This window comes from Pollachius pollachius, assembly GCF_949987615.1.
Source record: "Pollachius pollachius genome assembly, chromosome: 9".
Classification (NCBI taxonomy): domain Eukaryota; kingdom Metazoa; phylum Chordata; class Actinopteri; order Gadiformes; family Gadidae; genus Pollachius; species Pollachius pollachius.
This window is the reverse complement of record NC_136942.1, coordinates 13,119,945-13,138,854: the sequence shown is the minus strand read 5'-3', so window position 1 is coordinate 13,138,854 and position 18,910 is coordinate 13,119,945. Positions and strand designations below refer to the sequence as shown.

The 18,910-nt window shown below is 43.9% G+C and overlaps 3 protein-coding genes across 4 annotated transcripts in view; 1 reads left to right on the top strand and 2 right to left on the bottom strand.

The window, feature by feature from the left end:
• Window positions 1-98: 98 nt before the first annotated feature.
• Window positions 99-8,543, bottom strand: terb1 (telomere repeat binding bouquet formation protein 1; the record flags this gene model as incomplete). The annotated part of the gene is made up of 17 exons (XM_079742624.1): window positions 99-770; window positions 1,053-1,105; window positions 2,554-2,775; window positions 2,914-3,024; window positions 3,332-3,402; window positions 3,528-3,883; window positions 3,965-4,362; window positions 4,799-4,924; window positions 5,305-5,436; window positions 5,548-5,700; window positions 5,801-5,929; window positions 6,219-6,340; window positions 6,461-6,521; window positions 7,545-7,676; window positions 8,003-8,134; window positions 8,289-8,399; window positions 8,516-8,543. 17 exons carry the CDS (start codon window positions 8,541-8,543, stop codon window positions 600-602), a joined length of 2,508 nt encoding a protein of 835 aa, XP_079598750.1. The 3' UTR covers window positions 99-599.
• Window positions 8,544-9,414: 871 nt separating this feature from the next.
• Window positions 9,415-11,106, top strand: LOC307080195 (dynein light chain roadblock-type 2-like; the record flags this gene model as incomplete). Its single annotated transcript, XM_079742833.1, has 4 exons — window positions 9,415-9,495; window positions 9,799-9,874; window positions 10,164-10,331; window positions 11,066-11,106. The coding sequence occupies 4 exons, from the start codon at window positions 9,415-9,417 to the stop codon at window positions 11,104-11,106; spliced, it is 366 nt and encodes a 121-aa protein (XP_079598959.1).
• A 945-nt stretch (window positions 11,107-12,051) lies between these two features.
• LOC307080047 (genetic suppressor element 1-like) overlaps window positions 12,052-18,910 on the bottom strand; it is a 24,971-nt gene continuing 18,112 nt past the window's right edge. For both annotated transcript variants that reach the window (XM_079742620.1, XM_079742621.1), the window contains exons 7-16: window positions 18,876-18,910; window positions 18,415-18,730; window positions 17,625-18,277; window positions 16,713-16,825; window positions 16,051-16,318; window positions 15,529-15,642; window positions 14,992-15,378; window positions 14,443-14,754; window positions 14,187-14,290; window positions 12,052-14,048 (exon numbers count right to left, since the gene is read on the bottom strand). The exon at window positions 18,876-18,910 is cut by the window's right edge and continues 255 nt beyond it. In XM_079742620.1, the coding sequence (XP_079598746.1) occupies window positions 13,908-14,048; window positions 14,187-14,290; window positions 14,443-14,754; window positions 14,992-15,378; window positions 15,529-15,642; window positions 16,051-16,318; window positions 16,713-16,825; window positions 17,625-18,277; window positions 18,415-18,730; window positions 18,876-18,910 (2,443 nt within the window). In that variant the 3' untranslated portion in view covers window positions 12,052-13,907. The remainder of the gene's footprint in view (window positions 14,049-14,186; window positions 14,291-14,442; window positions 14,755-14,991; window positions 15,379-15,528; window positions 15,643-16,050; window positions 16,319-16,712; window positions 16,826-17,624; window positions 18,278-18,414; window positions 18,731-18,875) is intronic.

Sequence of the window (18,910 nt, the reverse complement as noted above, 5' to 3'; positions counted from 1 at the left end):
TCTCAGCAGTGATGATTCATACCTCATGCCACAGGCCTTCAGCTCAATAAACAAACTGCTTGCCATGTGACTCCTTGTTTGTGGTTAATTTACTTTATTCTCAGAGAGAATGACCATAGGAGTACAGGACAAAAGTAAGCATTTGTTTCCATGACACAATATAGTAAAAAGCAAATAGAAACATTTACAACAAAAGCAGAGCCATATGCTGAATTGAACATTACATTTCATTGAGAAACACTAATTAAGAAATTTCAAAAATCATCCAATAAAATGCATTGGTAAACAGAGAACTCAATAAATTATTATTTATATATGACTACATTGTACTCCACAATGAAACTATGAAGTTACAATACTAGATTCAAACATATTTTTGATACATAGCTTCCTTATTTATTTAACGTTATTTGCGATTGACATGGTTACAAACTCAAAATGTGGGTTCAATAAATATCTGGGCACAAACAAAGAGAAAAACAACCAACCGATTTGAATAAAGTAGTGGTTTTGCGGACTTAAATAAATTAATCAAGTAAATGAATCAAGAGGGTAGAATTAGGGTAGGATACCGTTTCCACTAGAAAGTAGTATTAGGGTTAGGTGGCTTTTACCATTAGCTGCCTGTACTTCTTAGCCAGGTTAACATTGGTGCGCCCACGCTGGAAGGGGTATGACCATAAGATGGAGTTCCAGGAGAAACCAAACCTCTTGACCCCGTTCAGAAGATACGTCACCTCCTCCCTGCTGAAGTCATTTCTCCTCCTCTGCTGCAGAACGATTAAGGAGAACCAACGAAGTGAAAAGAAAGAACAGGAACATATAAAAGCTTTAGACACCGTATTTTGCACATTTAGAGCAGAAACTCTAATGGTCACATACAGGATTTAACCTTCCTCAATTCAAATGTTGAACTGTAAGACTAGTTACTTACTCTAAGTAACCGAAAAATAGTCAAAAAATCTAACTGGGCAAATTTGTGGAACAGTAATCATGCATGCCTGGCATTTGGAAAATATAATTTTATAATAAAAAAATTATAATTATCTTACAGTAGAACCAGCCTCTCGATCAGACTTTGGCTCTCCAATGTGAGCGGTGGGACCTGTATATATAAATATACAAAGATATTAATATATGTGTGATGGTATGTGCTGTAAATATGTGAAGGGTTTGTGTGCTTAACTCCAACAACCAAAATATCTGCATACCCCAATCCCCAGTGTCACACACACACTGACACACACACACACACACACACACACACACACACACACACACACACACACACACACACACACACACACACACACACACACACACACACACACACAGCTCAAGATGCCTGTCAAAAATAGTCTTTAATAGATACCAAGTAAACCAAAAATAACTGGTAGGGTAAAAAACGACAGATCTGAACAGGCTCAATATGAAAACGAGAAAGTTGACCTCACAGTAGGGAGTTAAGACAAGGAACATGCAGATAATACTGACACACACTTTGCAAAGGAACACTCAGAAAGGACTGACTTAAATAGACAGGGAAACGCACAGGTGAACTCAATTACATAATAACACAGGTGTACACAATTGCGGGAAACAAGTCTGGACAGGAACACATGAAACAACCCCGCGATGCTGTTGACACGGCGAGGAGAAGGGAGGGAGAGAGGAGATCACGATAACCATGAGCGGAAGATGGAAACAGCAGAGAAATACAGCGGTACAGTATGCATGCATCTCTGTGAAAGAGTAAGATTAAATCTCTCCCAGACACAAACTAACCGTATGTAGCTAGCCTGGCACGACAATACGAATCAGAATAACCTCAGATAAGAGGCAAACAAGGAGGATTGTTTACGAGAATGTGCGACATTTATACAGAATCATAATTGCAGGTTTAAAAATGCCTTGGGAAGTATTTACATAATCAAAACTAGGCTGATTTATTGAAGATCTTTAAAGAAGAGATTAGCATAACATATTCATCTGAAGCGGTGTGTGCCTGAGGTGAGAATATGGCCTCTAGGGAGACACTGGATGGGACAGGTACAACCACAAGCACTCATCCCCCGGCTGATGCAAATTCCCAATCGCTAAAAAAAGTATTTGCGGTTAGAATGAGTTGTACATTAGAAATACACATGAATATGCATGGTGGCGGTGCATTCCGTACAGCTGAGTGTTCCCGTCGGAGCGCTACTTGAATCAGGTGTCAGCCTGATCCATGAGAACCACAAACAGCAGGCGTAATGTGTTGCTCACAGAGCCCCCGGAGACAGCAGGGGAGGATATTACGCTAGTTATACATTGCTGAGGTTTTTATTAAAATGTCCACACCCAGTCCCTATGGCAAGAGTCAAAAGAACTGGAATAATAGTCTCTTCTGAGTCTCTTGCCTGATCTCTCTCATTCTCCAAGCCTTTGACCAAACACTGGTCAAACACTAACTAACCAACACACTGAAGACTTATGACCCAGTTGCCTTTTTCTCTGCAGACTAAGTCGATTTAGAGGTAAAAACATAGGTAAGCAGGGTGACTGCCTCCATACCTCTCCATCCTCCCCGGTGCCTCTGCTGCACTTCTTCTGAACGTGAGTCCTGGTGTGCATGGGCCAACCCCCCATCGCCTCCTTGTGTCTCCTGCGTGTACCGTGCTCTGAACGCGTCGCTGGCCTCCTCCAGCACTCTGTGCAGGTCACAGCTGTGGAGACAGGAGCTCTGGAGAGCCCAGAACGTTCTGCTGGTCACCGCACCAAAAGGCAACACACAGCCTGAGACAAAAAGATTCACAAACCAACAAGGTCAGGGAGCAATGACCCACGGCTCTCACTGTAAAGATATATATATTTTTATTTAGGATTGATCATCAGTGAATGATGTCATAAAACAAAGACAACATGATTTCCTACCTGAGCACCTCTCTCCTAACGGTGGTGCTACATGTATAGCTTCATTCTCTGGGAACCGGCTCAGCTGCCTGATCTCATTGTCCAGCAGCTCGCTACACAAAGACAATGCATCTGAGAGAGAGAGAGAGAGAGATCCTTATCCTAGATCCTTATCCACTTCTTTCTATGAATATCTTAACTGCACCGACAGCGAAATATTATTTCTCTTTCTTCTGGCAAATGTACTTATTGTAAGTCGCTTTGGATAAAAGTGTCCGCAAAATGCTTTTAATGTAAATGTAAGAGAGAGAGAAAAAGAAAGAAGAGAGATAGAAAGAAAAGGGGAAAGAAGAGAGAAAGAAAGAGAAAGGAGAGAAAGAGAAAGAGAGAGGTTGTTTTGTGTTGAATGCTTCTTTATGTTGCTGTGAGTGAGTCATACCGTCATCTGCAATCCATTTCCGTTCTTTGGCCATAGATTGCTTCAATGGTGGCGGAAGGTAAAGCACTTCACTAAAAGCAGCGAAAATAATAAAATCTCTCACTAGCCTTCTCAAATATTCACACAGCCTTTTTCGAACATCTTACTACCATAAGGCCTATAGCAGTGAATAATGACGCTTTTACTCTTAACTGACCTGTCTGTATGTGGCTCTCTGGCACCATCTGGTGGTATGATGTCTGAGGAATATTTAACAGTTCCCGTCCCCTTGCACAGTGAACACATTATCTCACGGCCAACAGCACCAATAAGAGCCCATCCTGGAGCTGCAGGGTTGGAACGGGCTGCAGAGAGAGAGCCGTTGCCTCTGTTGGGCTGACACTCAGAGGCCTCGTGATTCTCTGGCTGGGAGTACTCTGTGTTGACGTGGCCGACACGACTGCTGATCTGGTGAAGGGCAACGACCTCCTCTGGCACTCTGTCACACTCAGCCAAAACTTTGGGTGGGTCTGCTTCCTTGTAGCTGTGGAAAATCCTCCTCCTTACCTGGCTCTGTTCAAAATTGAGGGGTTGGATGAGTGACCTCCGGCACAGAGGTTTAATTCATACCTAGTTCAGTGTTCCAATACTTACCACCTGCACCGGGTAGGAAGCTGCATGTCCGTCTCGAACACATGTTTTCTGGCCCTCTTCTTCTTCATAGGCGTCCTCTGTGTGGTTTCTCTGCGGTAATGGCCGCCCTGTAGAGGAATCCCTCCAGCGGTATGGTTGGTCTCTTCCCTGCCACTCCCGCTCCCCTCCTCTGGGGGCGTTCTGCTTGGCACAGGCCAGGGGGGTGAACTCCATGCTGATCACCTCTTCTCCCAAACTCTCCGTCAACATTTCTTCAACTGCCACTGCCGTCCCCCGCTGGCTCTTCTCCAGCCGATGGATTCTGTTCAGCAGCTCATTGGCTGAATCCCAGTAGGCGTCCATGTTGGTGAAGGTCCCGGCCTCCTCGCAGTCTGGGGCAGGTCCTCCCAAGGACATTGCTTTACATACACACACATGGTTATTTCCATCAATATGCCCTTTGAAACCAACGCTCCGCCCATGAAATAATTTGTCTCAGGCCTTTCTGTTTAGTACAGTGTAGGAAGGCCTGAAACTCAGGGTTATCATCGTCAAAGAATTGGCAGAATATGTCAATCCACTTCAGTTAGTCTCTTAAATGGTCCAAATTTGAAAAGACAATAAATCATAATTAGACAAAATACCATCCCAAGTTACCATAACCTCATAGTAATGTCTCAATTGGCCTTGTTTCTCAGTTCAACAAATTAGATATTAATTTAATAAATGCATTTCTGAAGCTTCAACCAGGAGATGTCTGACTGATAGTCTTACTTAACTTTTACTTCTAAATCTAAACAATTCCCGAACAATCCAAATATCCTGATGATTAACATACAAAGGCTTGTGACTCACTGGCTTTTTTGCATGTTTGCAGAATGAAGGTAGTGGCCTTCCTGAGCTCCTCAGAGGGGGACTCAGTGAGGAGGGTGATGATGGCGGACAGGCCTCCACACTGCACCAACTGGTGCTGGTGTTCCTCTACGGATGGAGAAGGTCAAGAGGAATGCTAGCATCCAGGGCAACAAGGCAACATGCAGTCCGAGAAGGGCCTACTGGACCCAATGTCAATGGTTAAGAAATATACAGAATTTGCCACAATCTACCCTTATATCTGTAATTAGCATTTTAAATTGTATTGTCTAAAAAATGTATCTAATCTACTTTTTGCATTAATGGTTGTAGTAAATTTTCAGTGTCCTATGATTGTAAGTATAGGCAATTGAACAGCGTCATGCTGTGAATGTGTGAGTGATTTGAGCATGAGAGTGGGATCTGCAGATCATTATTTCTAGTCCTGAAATGCAGAAGGCTGTAGCTAAGGGAACATTGTTCTCTTGAGATGAATGAAGGCCTTGTACCTGAGGCCTCAGTGCAGTGGGCGAGGGTGAGCAGTACTGGGATCCTGTCCTTAGGATCCAGATGAGCACTGGATAGCAGGGAGACGAGCTGGGGAACCAGGCCATACTGAGCCAAGGCTCTCACTGAAACAGCTTGGATGGTGATACATACACATCACATTCACAGTTAGATAAGATATAGCTTGTTTTGTAAAAAATAAACTCTACTATTGTATTGTGTTTTGGGATGCAAGACTGAGTCACCATTGTCTGTGAAGCAGGAAGACAGAGTCTTGGTGATAATGATGGAGATCTGACAACACAACAGGCTCTTCTCTGCATCTGCAGCCAAGCGGACCAGTGTGCAAGTCAGAGTTTCCAGACAGCCAGAGGCAGAGAAACTCTCTTGAGTATAGGCTAGAAAGACAGAGTGGTTAGTTTGTAGTTACTTGGTATATTTTCCCTCTCTGTGACCTTTGCTGGTCAGGATCAGGCTCCACCGTCTGACACTACTTACAGTTATTGCCGACTGACATTGCTATAAAGAAGCAGAGTGGCTGAAACATTTCCGGGCGAGGGAGTGTGATTTGCTGCAGCCAGGTCTTCATCAGGGGATAGGCTGCCACACAAATGCGCTGTGCATCCTCTGCACAACAACAACCAAACATGGTAAACAAGCTACAACAGCTGGTTAAGATAGCTATTGAGCAATATTATATTGTATAATTTAATATATTATATATTAATATTTTAAACATTCAAAAGGTTAGGAAGGTACACAAGTAACTTTTTGTTCCCATATTCCCCATCATATTGTGGATCTTTTAAGAATGGCAAGAGGTATCACAATGGTTTACACTTACATTGTAATAGCAATGTTACCTGTAATCACATCATGTAATTACTATTGACTAAGAAGCCCAACAGTTTTTTACCATTCTGAGGGTTGTTGACACAGCCACAGAGAGCGTTGGCCACCGATGTCCAAAGTTGGTACATTTGAGAGACGTTAAGCAGCATTGGGTTTTCATCAGACGTTGAAAACGGAAAACTAGTCCTGCAAGGAGATAGTTTATAAAGTTAAAAGAGCTTGTATTATGTGAGTGGTGTATTCATTGAGTGTTGTATAATATGATGCTCATCACAATACTGGAAACATGGTACAAAAGAACAATACCTGAAGAGCTCCAAGAGAATATCCAGGCAGCCAGTGTTCTGTGCAAATGTTTGTCCTAATTCTGACAGCACAGAAGAAAACAACTTTCATAACTCAATTCATAATCAAGTTTTCCTCGTTCAAATTGTATGAAATATTACCGTTGTTCCCTTATCTCGGATCCAGCAGTCCTACTATGCTATAGCAGAACTTCTTTGAAGGAGCTAGCACAGAGTCTGGGCCTGTGTTGCACAACTGTTGTGAAATGCGTCACCTGAATCAGTCAATATAGTGACTTTTAATGATACAAAGACAAAGTACGATAGGCCAACAATATTTATGAAAAGTGAACCTTTCCCTAGTGTAAAACATAATTTAAATGATTGGGCGAATGGAATGATGGATATTGAAATGGCTAATATGAATAACTATGTAATTATTACATCAATAACAAGCTCCATTATTATCTGTTAAGAATGACCTATTTAAAGCTATTATATTAAATATCTAATGGTCTTCTCTTCTCATCTATTCCCTTCACAAAGAATCGTGAGGGGACAAATTTCACAACAAGGGTGCGTACTATGGCACAACACCTGTAAACAGAAACTGCATGGGGCAGAGTAAAGCCTTTTGTTGTTTTGTTGCTGTCATCCAAAGATATAACTTGTTTGCACGAATGGATGAAGCTTTCAGAAGGGAATGGATGAATATTTGAATAAGTGCATTTCCAAAGTGGTCAGCCTACATTGTGTTGATTTGAAACCATTACAGATACCTGCGAGTTTGTGTTTGATAATTATAAGGTTACAGATCCCCCACACCAGCGAAATGATTGGTTAAAACAGATATGAATCGAAAGAAAGTGCAACGTGCAGTTCACCTAGATTTGAGCTCTTCTTCAACACAAATGATCACAAGTCAAAAGGGAGTTTTAAGGTACAAGTTTTGTCTGTACATTCAATATATATATATAGTATGTGTATATAGGGACTTCAGCTAAAATTCACAATCTTTGGATAAATGTACACTGTCTCTGTAAAATAAGTAAATAAGTATGTAATTCAAAAGAATAGCTATATTCTTTATCGAGACTTGATCTTACTGTTGTTGGCTACCAGCACAGACAGCAGGTAGACAGACACCCGTCGCAGTGTAACTGGGCTATCTGGTATCTGAAGCAAGGTAGCAAGGTGGGAGAATGTGTCCTTTCTGCACAGATAGGTCTTGCAGTACACTATAAGGAGAAATGTACATCTTATTATCGTTGTTGGTCAAACAGGTGATTTCTTTCGCAGCGAGAGAACTAACTAAACAAAAGTATAAACTCTTAAATAAATGAACAACAAACATGTTTGTTAAATACAACGATATATTTGTATTTGTTAGCTTAACAGAATAAACTTGAGTAAAACTAATAAGGTAAAATACCTCTCAAGTTTTCTCATTAGGTAAACTAGGTATTTATCAATTCTTCATAGGGTGTTTGAATACTGTTTTAACACAATGACGTTTTGTGCTACTCACATGCAGCAACAGAATATTTCAGTATACACCACCCACCATTTGCCTCTGCTAGAGTTCCGAGCGTAAAAAGAACAGTCTCCTTGACATCTGGATGAACAAAACTTGACTTGGAAAGGCTGTAAACAAACGCTACACCTCCCATCTCTCTGAACAGGTCCACATTATCCTCTGAGGAGTAAATTCATAAAACGTATTAGATTATTTATTATTGTGTTGATTCAAAATCAGTCAAAATAAAGTAATACTTCGGAGATGGCATGCCTATTAAGATATTCTCAGTGTTAAGAAGATGTCAAAATGTTCCTGTCTATTTCAATCTGACCTCTGTTTTGACAAATGGAATAAATGGCAAGAAGAGCTTGTTTCTGGGATTCAGGGCATTTCATCTGAAACTTCAGACACTCAATCAGCAAACTAAGATCCGTCTTTGTTGCTGAAAAACAACAACCGTCTTTTCACGCAGTCTTGACGTACACATACGACACATGATTAGCATAATAAATTCTAGCAAACAAAGCTTAATTCAAAGGTTTAATGTATACTACTTACTACTGTGTGTGTTTCTGCTGATATCCATTTTCTTGTTTCACATAACCCTCTAACCATTAGACCTTGGAAGCCAAAATATTACGTTAGTTAATTCAGCACAACTGTATATTGCTTACACAGCAGGCCAATACATACATTTGAACCGACCAAAACGTATTATACAAATGTTGGGAGAATATTTGATATTAACGTACATAAACTATGAGATACATCCTTACTGTGTCCAAATTGTTACATACATCTATTTTGTAGCTGGCACTAAACGGCCCCGAGAACAGGTTACAACGAAACAACTGTTCAGTTATGAATGCTAACTTACTCCTGTCCACTGGCTAACAGTAGTTAGCCAGTTTAAGATAGTCGAGCGTATGCATAAATTACCAGGTTTACAAGGGGAAGCTCCTTCCAATTTAAAGTCAAAGGAAATGTTCAAAAAGATTTAATATATTTTTTGCAAAACATTAAATTATTAAAAATAATAATAATAATAATAATGAGCTCCCTGATATTCATCTACCTAGCGGGAAACGTGCGTTACGATACGTAGTTCACTTTGCGTCTCACCTTCGCTTTGACTGTATCACATTGATAGAAACACACGCATGTTCAGCAGTTTTGAAACATAATAAACAGATAAAAAACAGTTGTTCTTTCAATTACTTTAATTAAAAATATACTCTTATTGAACTGTACAACCAATAACATGGAGATGGCAATTGGAAACATTTCGTTATGATTTTGGGTTCTGGAATACTAATTATATTACTTCAATCCAAACAATTTGTTGACTGAATTTTGTTACTTTGTTTGTCATCATCATGTTACGATCATTTCTTATTTACATAGCTTACACATATTTATTCATACCGTGTTTTTCTTCTAGTTGAGAAAAATACACAATGGCCCTTACTTCCGCTGACGACACCCTTCTGTTTCCCATAGCAACGGAGGGACGCTGCAGCAACTGGTGGACAACGACGGTCCAAAGCTACTAGGTAGCTCCTTCTAAAATGGTAAGATTTTTGGGACTGAAACTGTTTACCCAACACTATACATGTCATCAGGCAAGTTCTGTATTGCTCTTTTTTGTCTTCTGGCTATACGAAGAAACAAATACTAGTTACATTCAATATAATTCTTGTTAGGCTAATTCATCCATCCAAGTTGGCCACACACTTCGGACTACCTTGTAGGAATTGTTTTGAAATTGATTATATTTTGCTTAATTTCATGTGTTTAAAGGTATAATATGTGTTTATTTTTTCATTTCTTTCAACCTTCAGGCTGAAATTGAGGAGACTTTGAAGAGAATTGATACACACGAAGGTGTGATTGGCACAATAGTCATAAATGCAGAAGGTTAGTATTTCCAAGTGCGTCATAAAAGCTTACATTATGAGTATCTTATTTTGCCGTAGGCCAACCTTACTTTTTTTTAACTGTGGCTAATTTATTCATATATTAGACATTAGGCTTTAATCATTTTGCCTAAGGGAGGTAAAGTGCGTGTGTGTGTGTGTGTGTGTGTGTCGCTGCTTGCATGTGTGTCTGTATCTGTGTTTTCATGTAAATGTGTGTGGCTGTATGTAGCATTGAAAGACTTGTATGTGCACGTTTAGTTAAGCAATGGTTTCCTCGTTATTTTCAGGTATTCCAATCAGAACTACGTTAGATAACTCCACTGCGGTCCAGTATGCAGGGCTGCTGCGCCTGATGACCATGCAGGCTAGGAGCAGTGTTCGGGACATTGACCCACAGAATGAACTCACATGTCTTCGTATTCGCTCAAAAAAACATGAAATTATGGTGGCGCCAGGTAAGCACATTCGACCATTTATTTCTGAAGCTATGTTTTGAGAAATTCTAATTCTATATATTTCTTTTCTTGCATTTTCATAAACAACAAAGACACAGCACATGAAACAACAGCAGTAGTGAGAACAACTACAGAATACACATAACAAAGACAACATGGATGACATATAGCGTTGGGGGGATGTAGGACAGTACTCTAATTCACATGGGGTGCAGACATATCACAAGTCAGCGCCTGTGTGGATGACTCTAACTAGATTGACGGATAGACAGATAGATAGATACTTGGATAGATAAACAGACAAATCAGAATGGATGCTGCAGGTAGGAAGGTCATAAGTTAATGGAAATATGTAGAATGGGAAAGCATAATGTGATCCCTGAGCATTCATTATAAAGGGAAGTATCTGTGTTCTTGAAAGTCTGGGAAGGATCGTACAGTATCCCAGAACTTGCTTGCGTCCTGGTTTAGGTCCCTGAAGATGGATGTAGCCTTTTTCCTGCTTAAGAGATAGAGGAAATCCTCCAGCCACCTGTCTTTGGAGTAGTAGGAGGGTATCCTCACCTCCCAGTTCATTAAGATCAGACGTTTTGCGGCGCAATCACTCTTTGTTGTTCATCACTTTGAATGTTCTCAATGTAGGCCCCTTGAAGTTATGTTAACTATAATAAACAAACAAAAATAGAACACGGTGTGGTTGGTTAACTTAATTTCTCCCACACCCTTTTCCCCAGAGAACGAGTTTCTGCTGATCGTCATACAGAACATCCCGTGAGAGTCACGCTTCCCTCTGCCCCAGTCATCTACTACCCGGAGGATAAGAACAACAAACAGTTTAGTGTTTTAATGTGCACGTTTCTCACTACCTAGTGTGCTGCTCAATTAGTCGTTTTTGTGTGTCTTTGCTTGTTTTGCATTCCCTTGATTTGTTTTTGGAGACTGAATAAAAATGTAATTGGGAATACATTCAGCAGTAGTAGAGTTGTATTCACCAGGCAATTAAGTCCTCCTATAAAACCACACGACACCGTGAGGACTGAGCTTATAGGATCAGTTCTTTCCTTGTGGTAATAGAAGCCGCAGGGGGACAGCCTGAGCATAATAACACATTTCTAGTCAGATATGAGCTTTTTATTTACGCATCTGCTGCTGGCTAACATCTTATGGTTGTTCAATGTTCTATTTTTACGTTAATGGATTCTGGAGTTCATGCAGAGGTCCTGGTTATACCTTGTGCTAGTCACATGGGTCAGCTTTCACATGAACCCGTTGCGGTTCATGTCCTACAGCAAATGCTGATGAATAACTGCAACATAACTATAAATTCAGAGATGTACCAAAATAACTTGCGGTGCTTCTGATCCTCACCCTGACCGTAGCCACACTAATTACATTAAAACATTATGCAGGAATGTAACAATCCCAATCCATCTTATCCTTATCTAATGTCGAAATCCTACATCTGATTGATCATTCCTCAAATAGGATGGTAAAGTTGGTTCTAAGCCAAGATTTGTATGCATCTAATTCATAATATAGTTTTTTCTGATACACAGAAAAAAAATACAATTTAATTATATTATTAGTATTTTATTGTAAATCACCATCAGAATATACAGTAATATTTGTTAATAAATAGTTCATTATAATTGTACAACTCAAATAATATATCACATAACAGTCGATTTAAACAAATGGCAAAAAAAATAATGAGTTTGATTTCATGGCCTGTTGACAGACTAATTTCAACTGGACAGTGTCTGTCCAAGCCTCTGGTAACCTTCAATACAGATGCAGGTCCGAGATAAGAAAATATTTGTTTCTTATTTCAGACAATATGAGTATGCTGTTTTTAATAAAAAAAGATTACAGTAGAATAACTGAAGTTGCGTCATTTATTAATATCCAAAAATAGATAGTGCATTCCAATGTTTGTCACACAAAGAACATACAAAGACAAAAAATATATATTAAATATGGTATCAGGTGATTTTGGTAAATTACACAATCTTAACAGCTTTTACCTTAAAGGAAACCAAAGGTTAATTTGGCTTTTATATTTTCTGACAAAAATGTTTTTCTCAGAAAGGCTTTGATAACTTATTTTTCCCAGACACAGGTAGCACTCCCTGTATACGCTCCCAGGAATGAATCCTGGGAAAATCCTACTTTTATCTTCCCCACCAGCCCCCCCCAATGTGTCAGAGCGTCTCGCTTAGAAGTTCACTGTAGAGTGAACTTAAAGTAATGTAAAAACAAACATCCACAGGCATGTGTGAGTCTTACAAGGGGAGAGTGACATTGCCTTTTTAAAACAATGATAATTTAATCCTGATCACAGCCTGGAAAAGATTTCCATAGTCAACCCCTGAGCTACTCGCTCCTCAAAAGAAACCTGTTCGGGAATCTAAAAAGGTCAACAAGATTTCATTGGGACTAGAAGCAATTCTTATACAACGTGATCTTACAAATACCAATCTTAGGAATACAAAAGTGGGGGACCTTTGTAGTGTACCCCGACTCCAAGTGGGGTACCAGGGTAAGGGTTAGGTGCTGATGTCTCTCTCCCCATCAAGTATTAAGGCAGTACATATGCTTACAAATCATGACTCCTTGTGTTTGTGCTTCTGCTTTAGTCAGCCCAATTCTTATTCAATATTGACATGCATGTATTTAAATTGCAGCCTGACATTTTGTCTTTCATTCGAATAGAAATACCCAACCTAATGCCCATGAAAATACATAGGAGTACCTACACTGATATTCTTCCACTTCAACCACTACCTATATAAAACCAAAAATACATGAAATGAAATGTATCTACTATCAGTTTTTTAACCTTTATACTTTTTTTGCCATTGATAATGTATTACTTTTTTCTAGATATTGTCTGTAGGATGATTCCTATTCCGTTGAGAACCCTACATGGAACATACAAGCAATAGAACCCTAACTAGAAAGCGCCAGCATTACAAATTGCTGCACCAGAGGGCTATAGTACCCTGTATATAACATGCCTCTGCTCTAAGAGAGCTAGGGGAACTATGCAGGCTTTTCGTTCCAATGCATCACATTTAAGGCCTGAGGTGTGCTTCAAACTGTTTGTATTCACCAAGGGACTAAAACAGACACCTTTCAGTAGTCTGGAGTGAAACGCGACTGCGTTATTAACAGCCAATGCTAAACAAAGACAATATGAGCCGAGACTGTGAGTCCTTAAAGCCAACAAGGGGTACGGGTAGACATTGTAAGCATTATTCTAGCACAAGTTACAAAATAGCTACACAGTGTTGCTGAATTGCAGTAGCAGTAAGGTGTGCGGGTTCAAAACAGAACGAGGATGCACTGATCCTGACCATGGTCTCGCCAGGTGAATACGGCCACCATGGCAGACATGACGGGCAGGCATCCGGAACTAGGATCGGTCAGGTAGCAGCACAGAATTAAGCTATTAAGGTAGAAAAAACAACGATATGACAGCTTCAAGTGCTTTCAGAGATCTGAACCAGGTCCTCCAATCGTATCCATTGAGAGGCTCGGTATCAGATGAGTGCGTTGGACCCCAGGGTTCAGGGGTCACCTTGGGGCCCCATGACTGTGGACCTGCCCCCTGCCCCAGTGAATGCTGGGAAGAGTCAAGCATCTTCTGAAGTGCTCCAGCTGGGCCTGCAGCCGTTCCCTCTCCTCCCTCACCTTCTGCCGCTGTCCCACCAACTCCTGATGAAGAAAAAAACAAAACCTCTTTAATCAGACCCATTTTGACCTGACACACACAGGGACCTCATTCACAAAGGAAGAAAGACAACACAAATAAGCCTCATAGCGGGCCGTTGGGACAGAGAAGGAAAGCCTTACCCCCATGGTGACGGACATCTGCTCTGCCGTCCTGGTGAGCGTGTGGTTCTGAGCCTCCAGCCGTTTGCATTGACCGTGCAGGACCTGACGCTCCACGCTCCACTCTGAAAGGAAGAAAAACGCCTAGTTTATTCTCGGGGATATTCTTCTCTCTGTGAGAGGACATCCTATTGTGAAGGTCCGCTAACATGTAAGAACAACTTGATGAAAACATCCCCACATTGACAAGCAGTGACCTCCCCTGAGGTGAGCCCACCTTCAGTGTACTCCTGATAGGCTTCAAAGATGGCTTCTATTCCGCTCCACTTCCTGGGCGCGTCCGCCACCTCCATCTCCCCCTCATCCTCTTCCTCGTCTTCTTCCTCCTGTCCAGACTCTCCCTGCTCCTCCTCTTCCCCAGACAGGCGTTCCTGTGTTCCGGGGGCTTCCCCGGCTCCCAGGCGCTGGGAGTGATGGCCGTTGTGGTAGGCAGGTTGAGAAGGAGAAGAGTGGACCCTGGGTCTCTTCATGGCCGACGACATGTTGAGAGGCAGCGAGGGGTTGGCCTTCATGTTGACCTCTGGGATGCCTGCAGGCAAACACACGAACATAGTTTCAACCACTCAGCCAATCAATAATGCATCGATCAAACCAAAACCTCTCACTTATCATTTCAACCATCGATCGGGGGAGTAGCAGGAAGGGGGAAGGATAAAGGGCACAGCATGGAGAAGTGAGGGGCAACAGCTCCCCAAGGCATGCGCACAACATCTTCTTGGGAGCATAATTCACCACTCTGTTTGCACCCCCCCCTGCTGTGCCTTACCATTGCCCTGCAGAGTGTGGTGTGTTGACTGCAGCACAGCATGGTGGAACTGCTGTGCGAAGGCCTCCGGGGTGAACTTCTCCCAGGGACGACTCCTCCCATTCTGGAGCCCAGGGCCGGCCTCCTGACGCGGGGCTGGAGAGGGGTGGCTGTTCTGAAAGCCCTGCTGCTGGAGGTGCTTCTTGCTCGACTGTAACGTGTTCTTAAAAGCAGCCTTCTCTCCGGCGTGCAGGAGTGCCGGCAGGGGAGGATGAGGTATTTGGGTGTCTGGGTAGGGCTTGAAGGGGTCTACGCAGTGCTTGCTGATGGGGTGGGAGGGGGGAGGGGAGGGGCCCGGGGATTCCTGTCCTTTGGATTGGCCTTGTAGACGGACTTCTGACGAGTCGCCTGAAGGAAGATCGGCACAGTTTGAAGTACGGGCTAGAATACGTTGGGAAAACGTGTGTGTGTGTATCTGTGTCGGTGTGAGTGTGTGTGTGTGTGTGTGGCGGTGCGCAGGTCTAAAGGTAGACGTGTGGGTGTATTTCTTCATCTCACCTCTAGGGGGAGTTGGAGGGCTGCTACAAGGGGGTAACGTATTGTATCTGAGGGTGTCCAGAGTCACGGTCTTCTGCCGAATGGCCCTCAGCAGCCCCTCCGTATGCTCCTTATCTACAGGCAGAAGGAGGCAGAATAAACATACGCATCACTCAAACAGACAGCTGAAGAAACGTTTGAATAATTTAGCAGGCCTTCATCAGAGGTGTAACAGTAGAAAGTGGGAGTGAAAACAGGTGTAGCTCATTAAGTTAATTATGGGTGCGTTGAAATGCCAGGGCCCATGATTAACATCAAGAGATAAACCTGTTCTCTACTATAAAACCTCTTTGAAAAAGGCCCACAGGCTTTGCAATCTGTTTATCTTATCTAGTTAGAAATGTTTTAAGACCTATCCTGTGATTCAGCAGGAGTCTTTTGAGTCTTTTTTGACCTTTAAGAGTCTTTATCGTTCACTCCTAAAGCGTCTGAACCAGACCTCCAGCATTCCATGCACAGAGAGAGCCTGCAGGGGGTGCTCACCTCTCCTCTGCTGCGGGGTGACGTGGGCCAGGCTGAACATCTGCAGGAAGCCCTTCTTCTCCTCCAGGCTGGGGCTGCTGTCCATCTGTGCGGCCGTGTAGGGGGTGGTGAGGGGCGAGGGGCAGCGCTTCTTCCTCCCCTGTGCGGCGGGCGGCGGCGATGGACTTCGCTCCTTCATCATCCTCCGCCACTTCCTCCTCTTCCTCTCCAGGATCTCGCCGCGGTGGCGCTGTGTGGTCAGTCCCAGGGCGCCCAGGAACTCTACTTTCTGAGTGGGAGGCGGTGGTCAGAGGGCACACTGTCATTGGAGACCAGACTCAAAGGAAGTGCTTCTAACATCGCTAACCCATAAAGGGTATCGTCTATAGTCAATACTTTGATACTGTTGTGTGTTTTGATAAAGAAGGAAATGCATGGCTGCATTTTGTGGGTCTTATTTCTTATATTTACATCCTGAGCCACTGTTGGCCCAATAAAAGGAAAAATAAACATATATGATGATACTAAATGCATGAATTTATGTGTACTTTGCATCCAGTTTGAGTAGGAGCTGCTGGGTTGTGTAAGTGTTTATGTGTGTGTGTGTGTGTTTGAGAGTGCGCGTGTGTGCGTGTGCATGTGTGTGTGTATGCGTGTATGCGTGTGCGTGTGTGTGTGTTTACCTCAGAAGAGGCATCCAGTTTGAGTGGGGGCTGCTGGGTGACCCTCTTGAGATGAGCTTTCACCTCCTCTTCATCACTCTCGTCATACGACTCATCCACTTCATAGTAGAAACCTGCAGGACACAGAGCCATGAATGTCATCTTACAGTCCTGATGAAGGCCTTACAGTCCTGATGTAGGCCTTACAGTCCTGATGAAGGTATTACAGTCCTGATGAAAGCCTTACAGTCCTGATGTAGGCCTTACAGTCCTGATGAAGGTCTTACAGTCCTGATAAAGGCCTTTCAGTCCTGATGAAGGCCTTACAGTCCGGATGAAGGCCTTACAGTCCTGATGAAGGCCTTACAGTCCTGATGAAGGCCTTTCATTCCTGATGAAGGCCTTACAGTCCTGATGAAGACCTTACAGTCCTGATGAAGGCCTTTCAGTCCTGATGAAGGCCTTACAGTCCTGATGAAGGCCTTACAGTCCTGATGAAGCTCAGGGTAGCACCAACACTGTTGGGCTTCAACGCTGAGTTCCATAGGAATACACTGGCAACACTGACACTGGACAGCCATCATTTGTTGACCACTTTAGAGTCCCATTCTTTTCTGCAAGATTCAGCATGTCAACCCCCCCACCACTCTTTTTCTCTCCATCCCCCTCGCTTTGCTCTTAATGAGCATGTTCTTTAAGTTCACTACTCGGGATGGTACAATACCTGAATTTGAAGTAAAGTAGTTACTCCCGCTACGAGTAAAATCCAATGAGTTAGAATTGCTCTTCTTTCTCAGTAAACATGACGCTCCAGAAACTAAAAAAAAAAAACCTTCCAATGTCAACGGAATAAAAACAATCAGATTCTCCTTCTGTGCACCTTTGCGCGGAGATAACCCCTTTTGCATGCGTGACTCGACCGGCGGGGCTCACCTCCCTCCCTGGCCTCCTTCCTCCTCTTCTCCTCCAGGTCCAGCTTGCTGAGGAGCAGCCGGTGCTGCTGCAGGACCTCGTCGTACACCAGCGCGCTCCGGGCAGCGGCCGGCGCGCCCTGGCGCTCCCTGGGCCCCGGGCCCCCCGCCGCCGACAAGGTCTTGGGGGGCCCCTGGTGGAGGCTGCTGGGGGCGTGATGGGGCCGGCGGTGGTGGTGCTGGTGGTGCTGGTGGTGCTGGTGGGCCGGGTTATGGGAGGAGGCTCTGTGCTGCTCGCCGTTGCTCCACAACCCTGGGTGTTCCTGTGCACCTCGGCCTCCCCCCGGGGCGGGGCCCCTGTCCGGGGCCTCGGCCCGCCTCCTCTCGCCGTCCTCCAGCCTCTCCGGGGTCCAGCCAGGGGCCCGGTCGGCCCGGGTCAGGCCTGGAGGCGGTCGGCTGGGGGGGCCGTGGGCGGCTTTGTGATGGCAGTCCATGGGGGGGTTGTTGACCAGCGAGGCGGGGTTCCAGAGAGCAGTGGGAGGGTGGGGTGGGCGAGGGGGATGATGTGGATGAGAGGGGTGAGCTGATAACGTTTTGGGGGAGATTAAGGGGGGTGGGCCCCCCAAGCGTGGGGCCGCCTCCCTGTTATTTGAATGTTGTTGGACTGAGTTGACTCTGTAGGGGAAAAAAGGAAAATATCTGTATATATAAGTCACTGCGAGCCCTCGGGTTCAATGTGATTGGAAATATGCTGTGAAGACATCGTGCCGTTGTGTACTGCAACCATCCTGCATGGTTTTCGGCTCTCTCACCTGTGCATGTCTCGCCTGGGCTCCGCCCCTTTCCCAGGTAACCTAAGGCACAGCTCGGATGGCCCCTCCCTCTCCGGTCTCTCCTGCCTTCGTTGTCGTGACATCCAGCCTTCCTCACCGGCCCTGTGGGACATCATGGCAGCGGCGAGCTGTCCATGGAGCCCTGCAGCGGGGGCTGCCTGGTGCTTCCCCATGTGGGAGGGCACTAAGCTGGGCACCGGGTAGGGGACGGAGCCCAGGGACGACTGGAGGCCATGCTGGTGGGACAGAGGCTTCTGTGTGGGAAGACTCGGGTGGTCCTGCTCCTTCACGATATCTGATTGAGGAGTTAGAACAGCAACGCATCAGTGGGGAGCACTGAAGCAGAGAGACAGAGATAGTGTGCGTGTGTGTGTGTGTGTGTGTGTGTGTGTGTTTTTGTCTGTGTTTGTGAGCTTGTGTGCTTGTGTGCGTGCGTGCACCTGGTCGACTGGGTGTCAGTCTCTCTCCAGGCGTG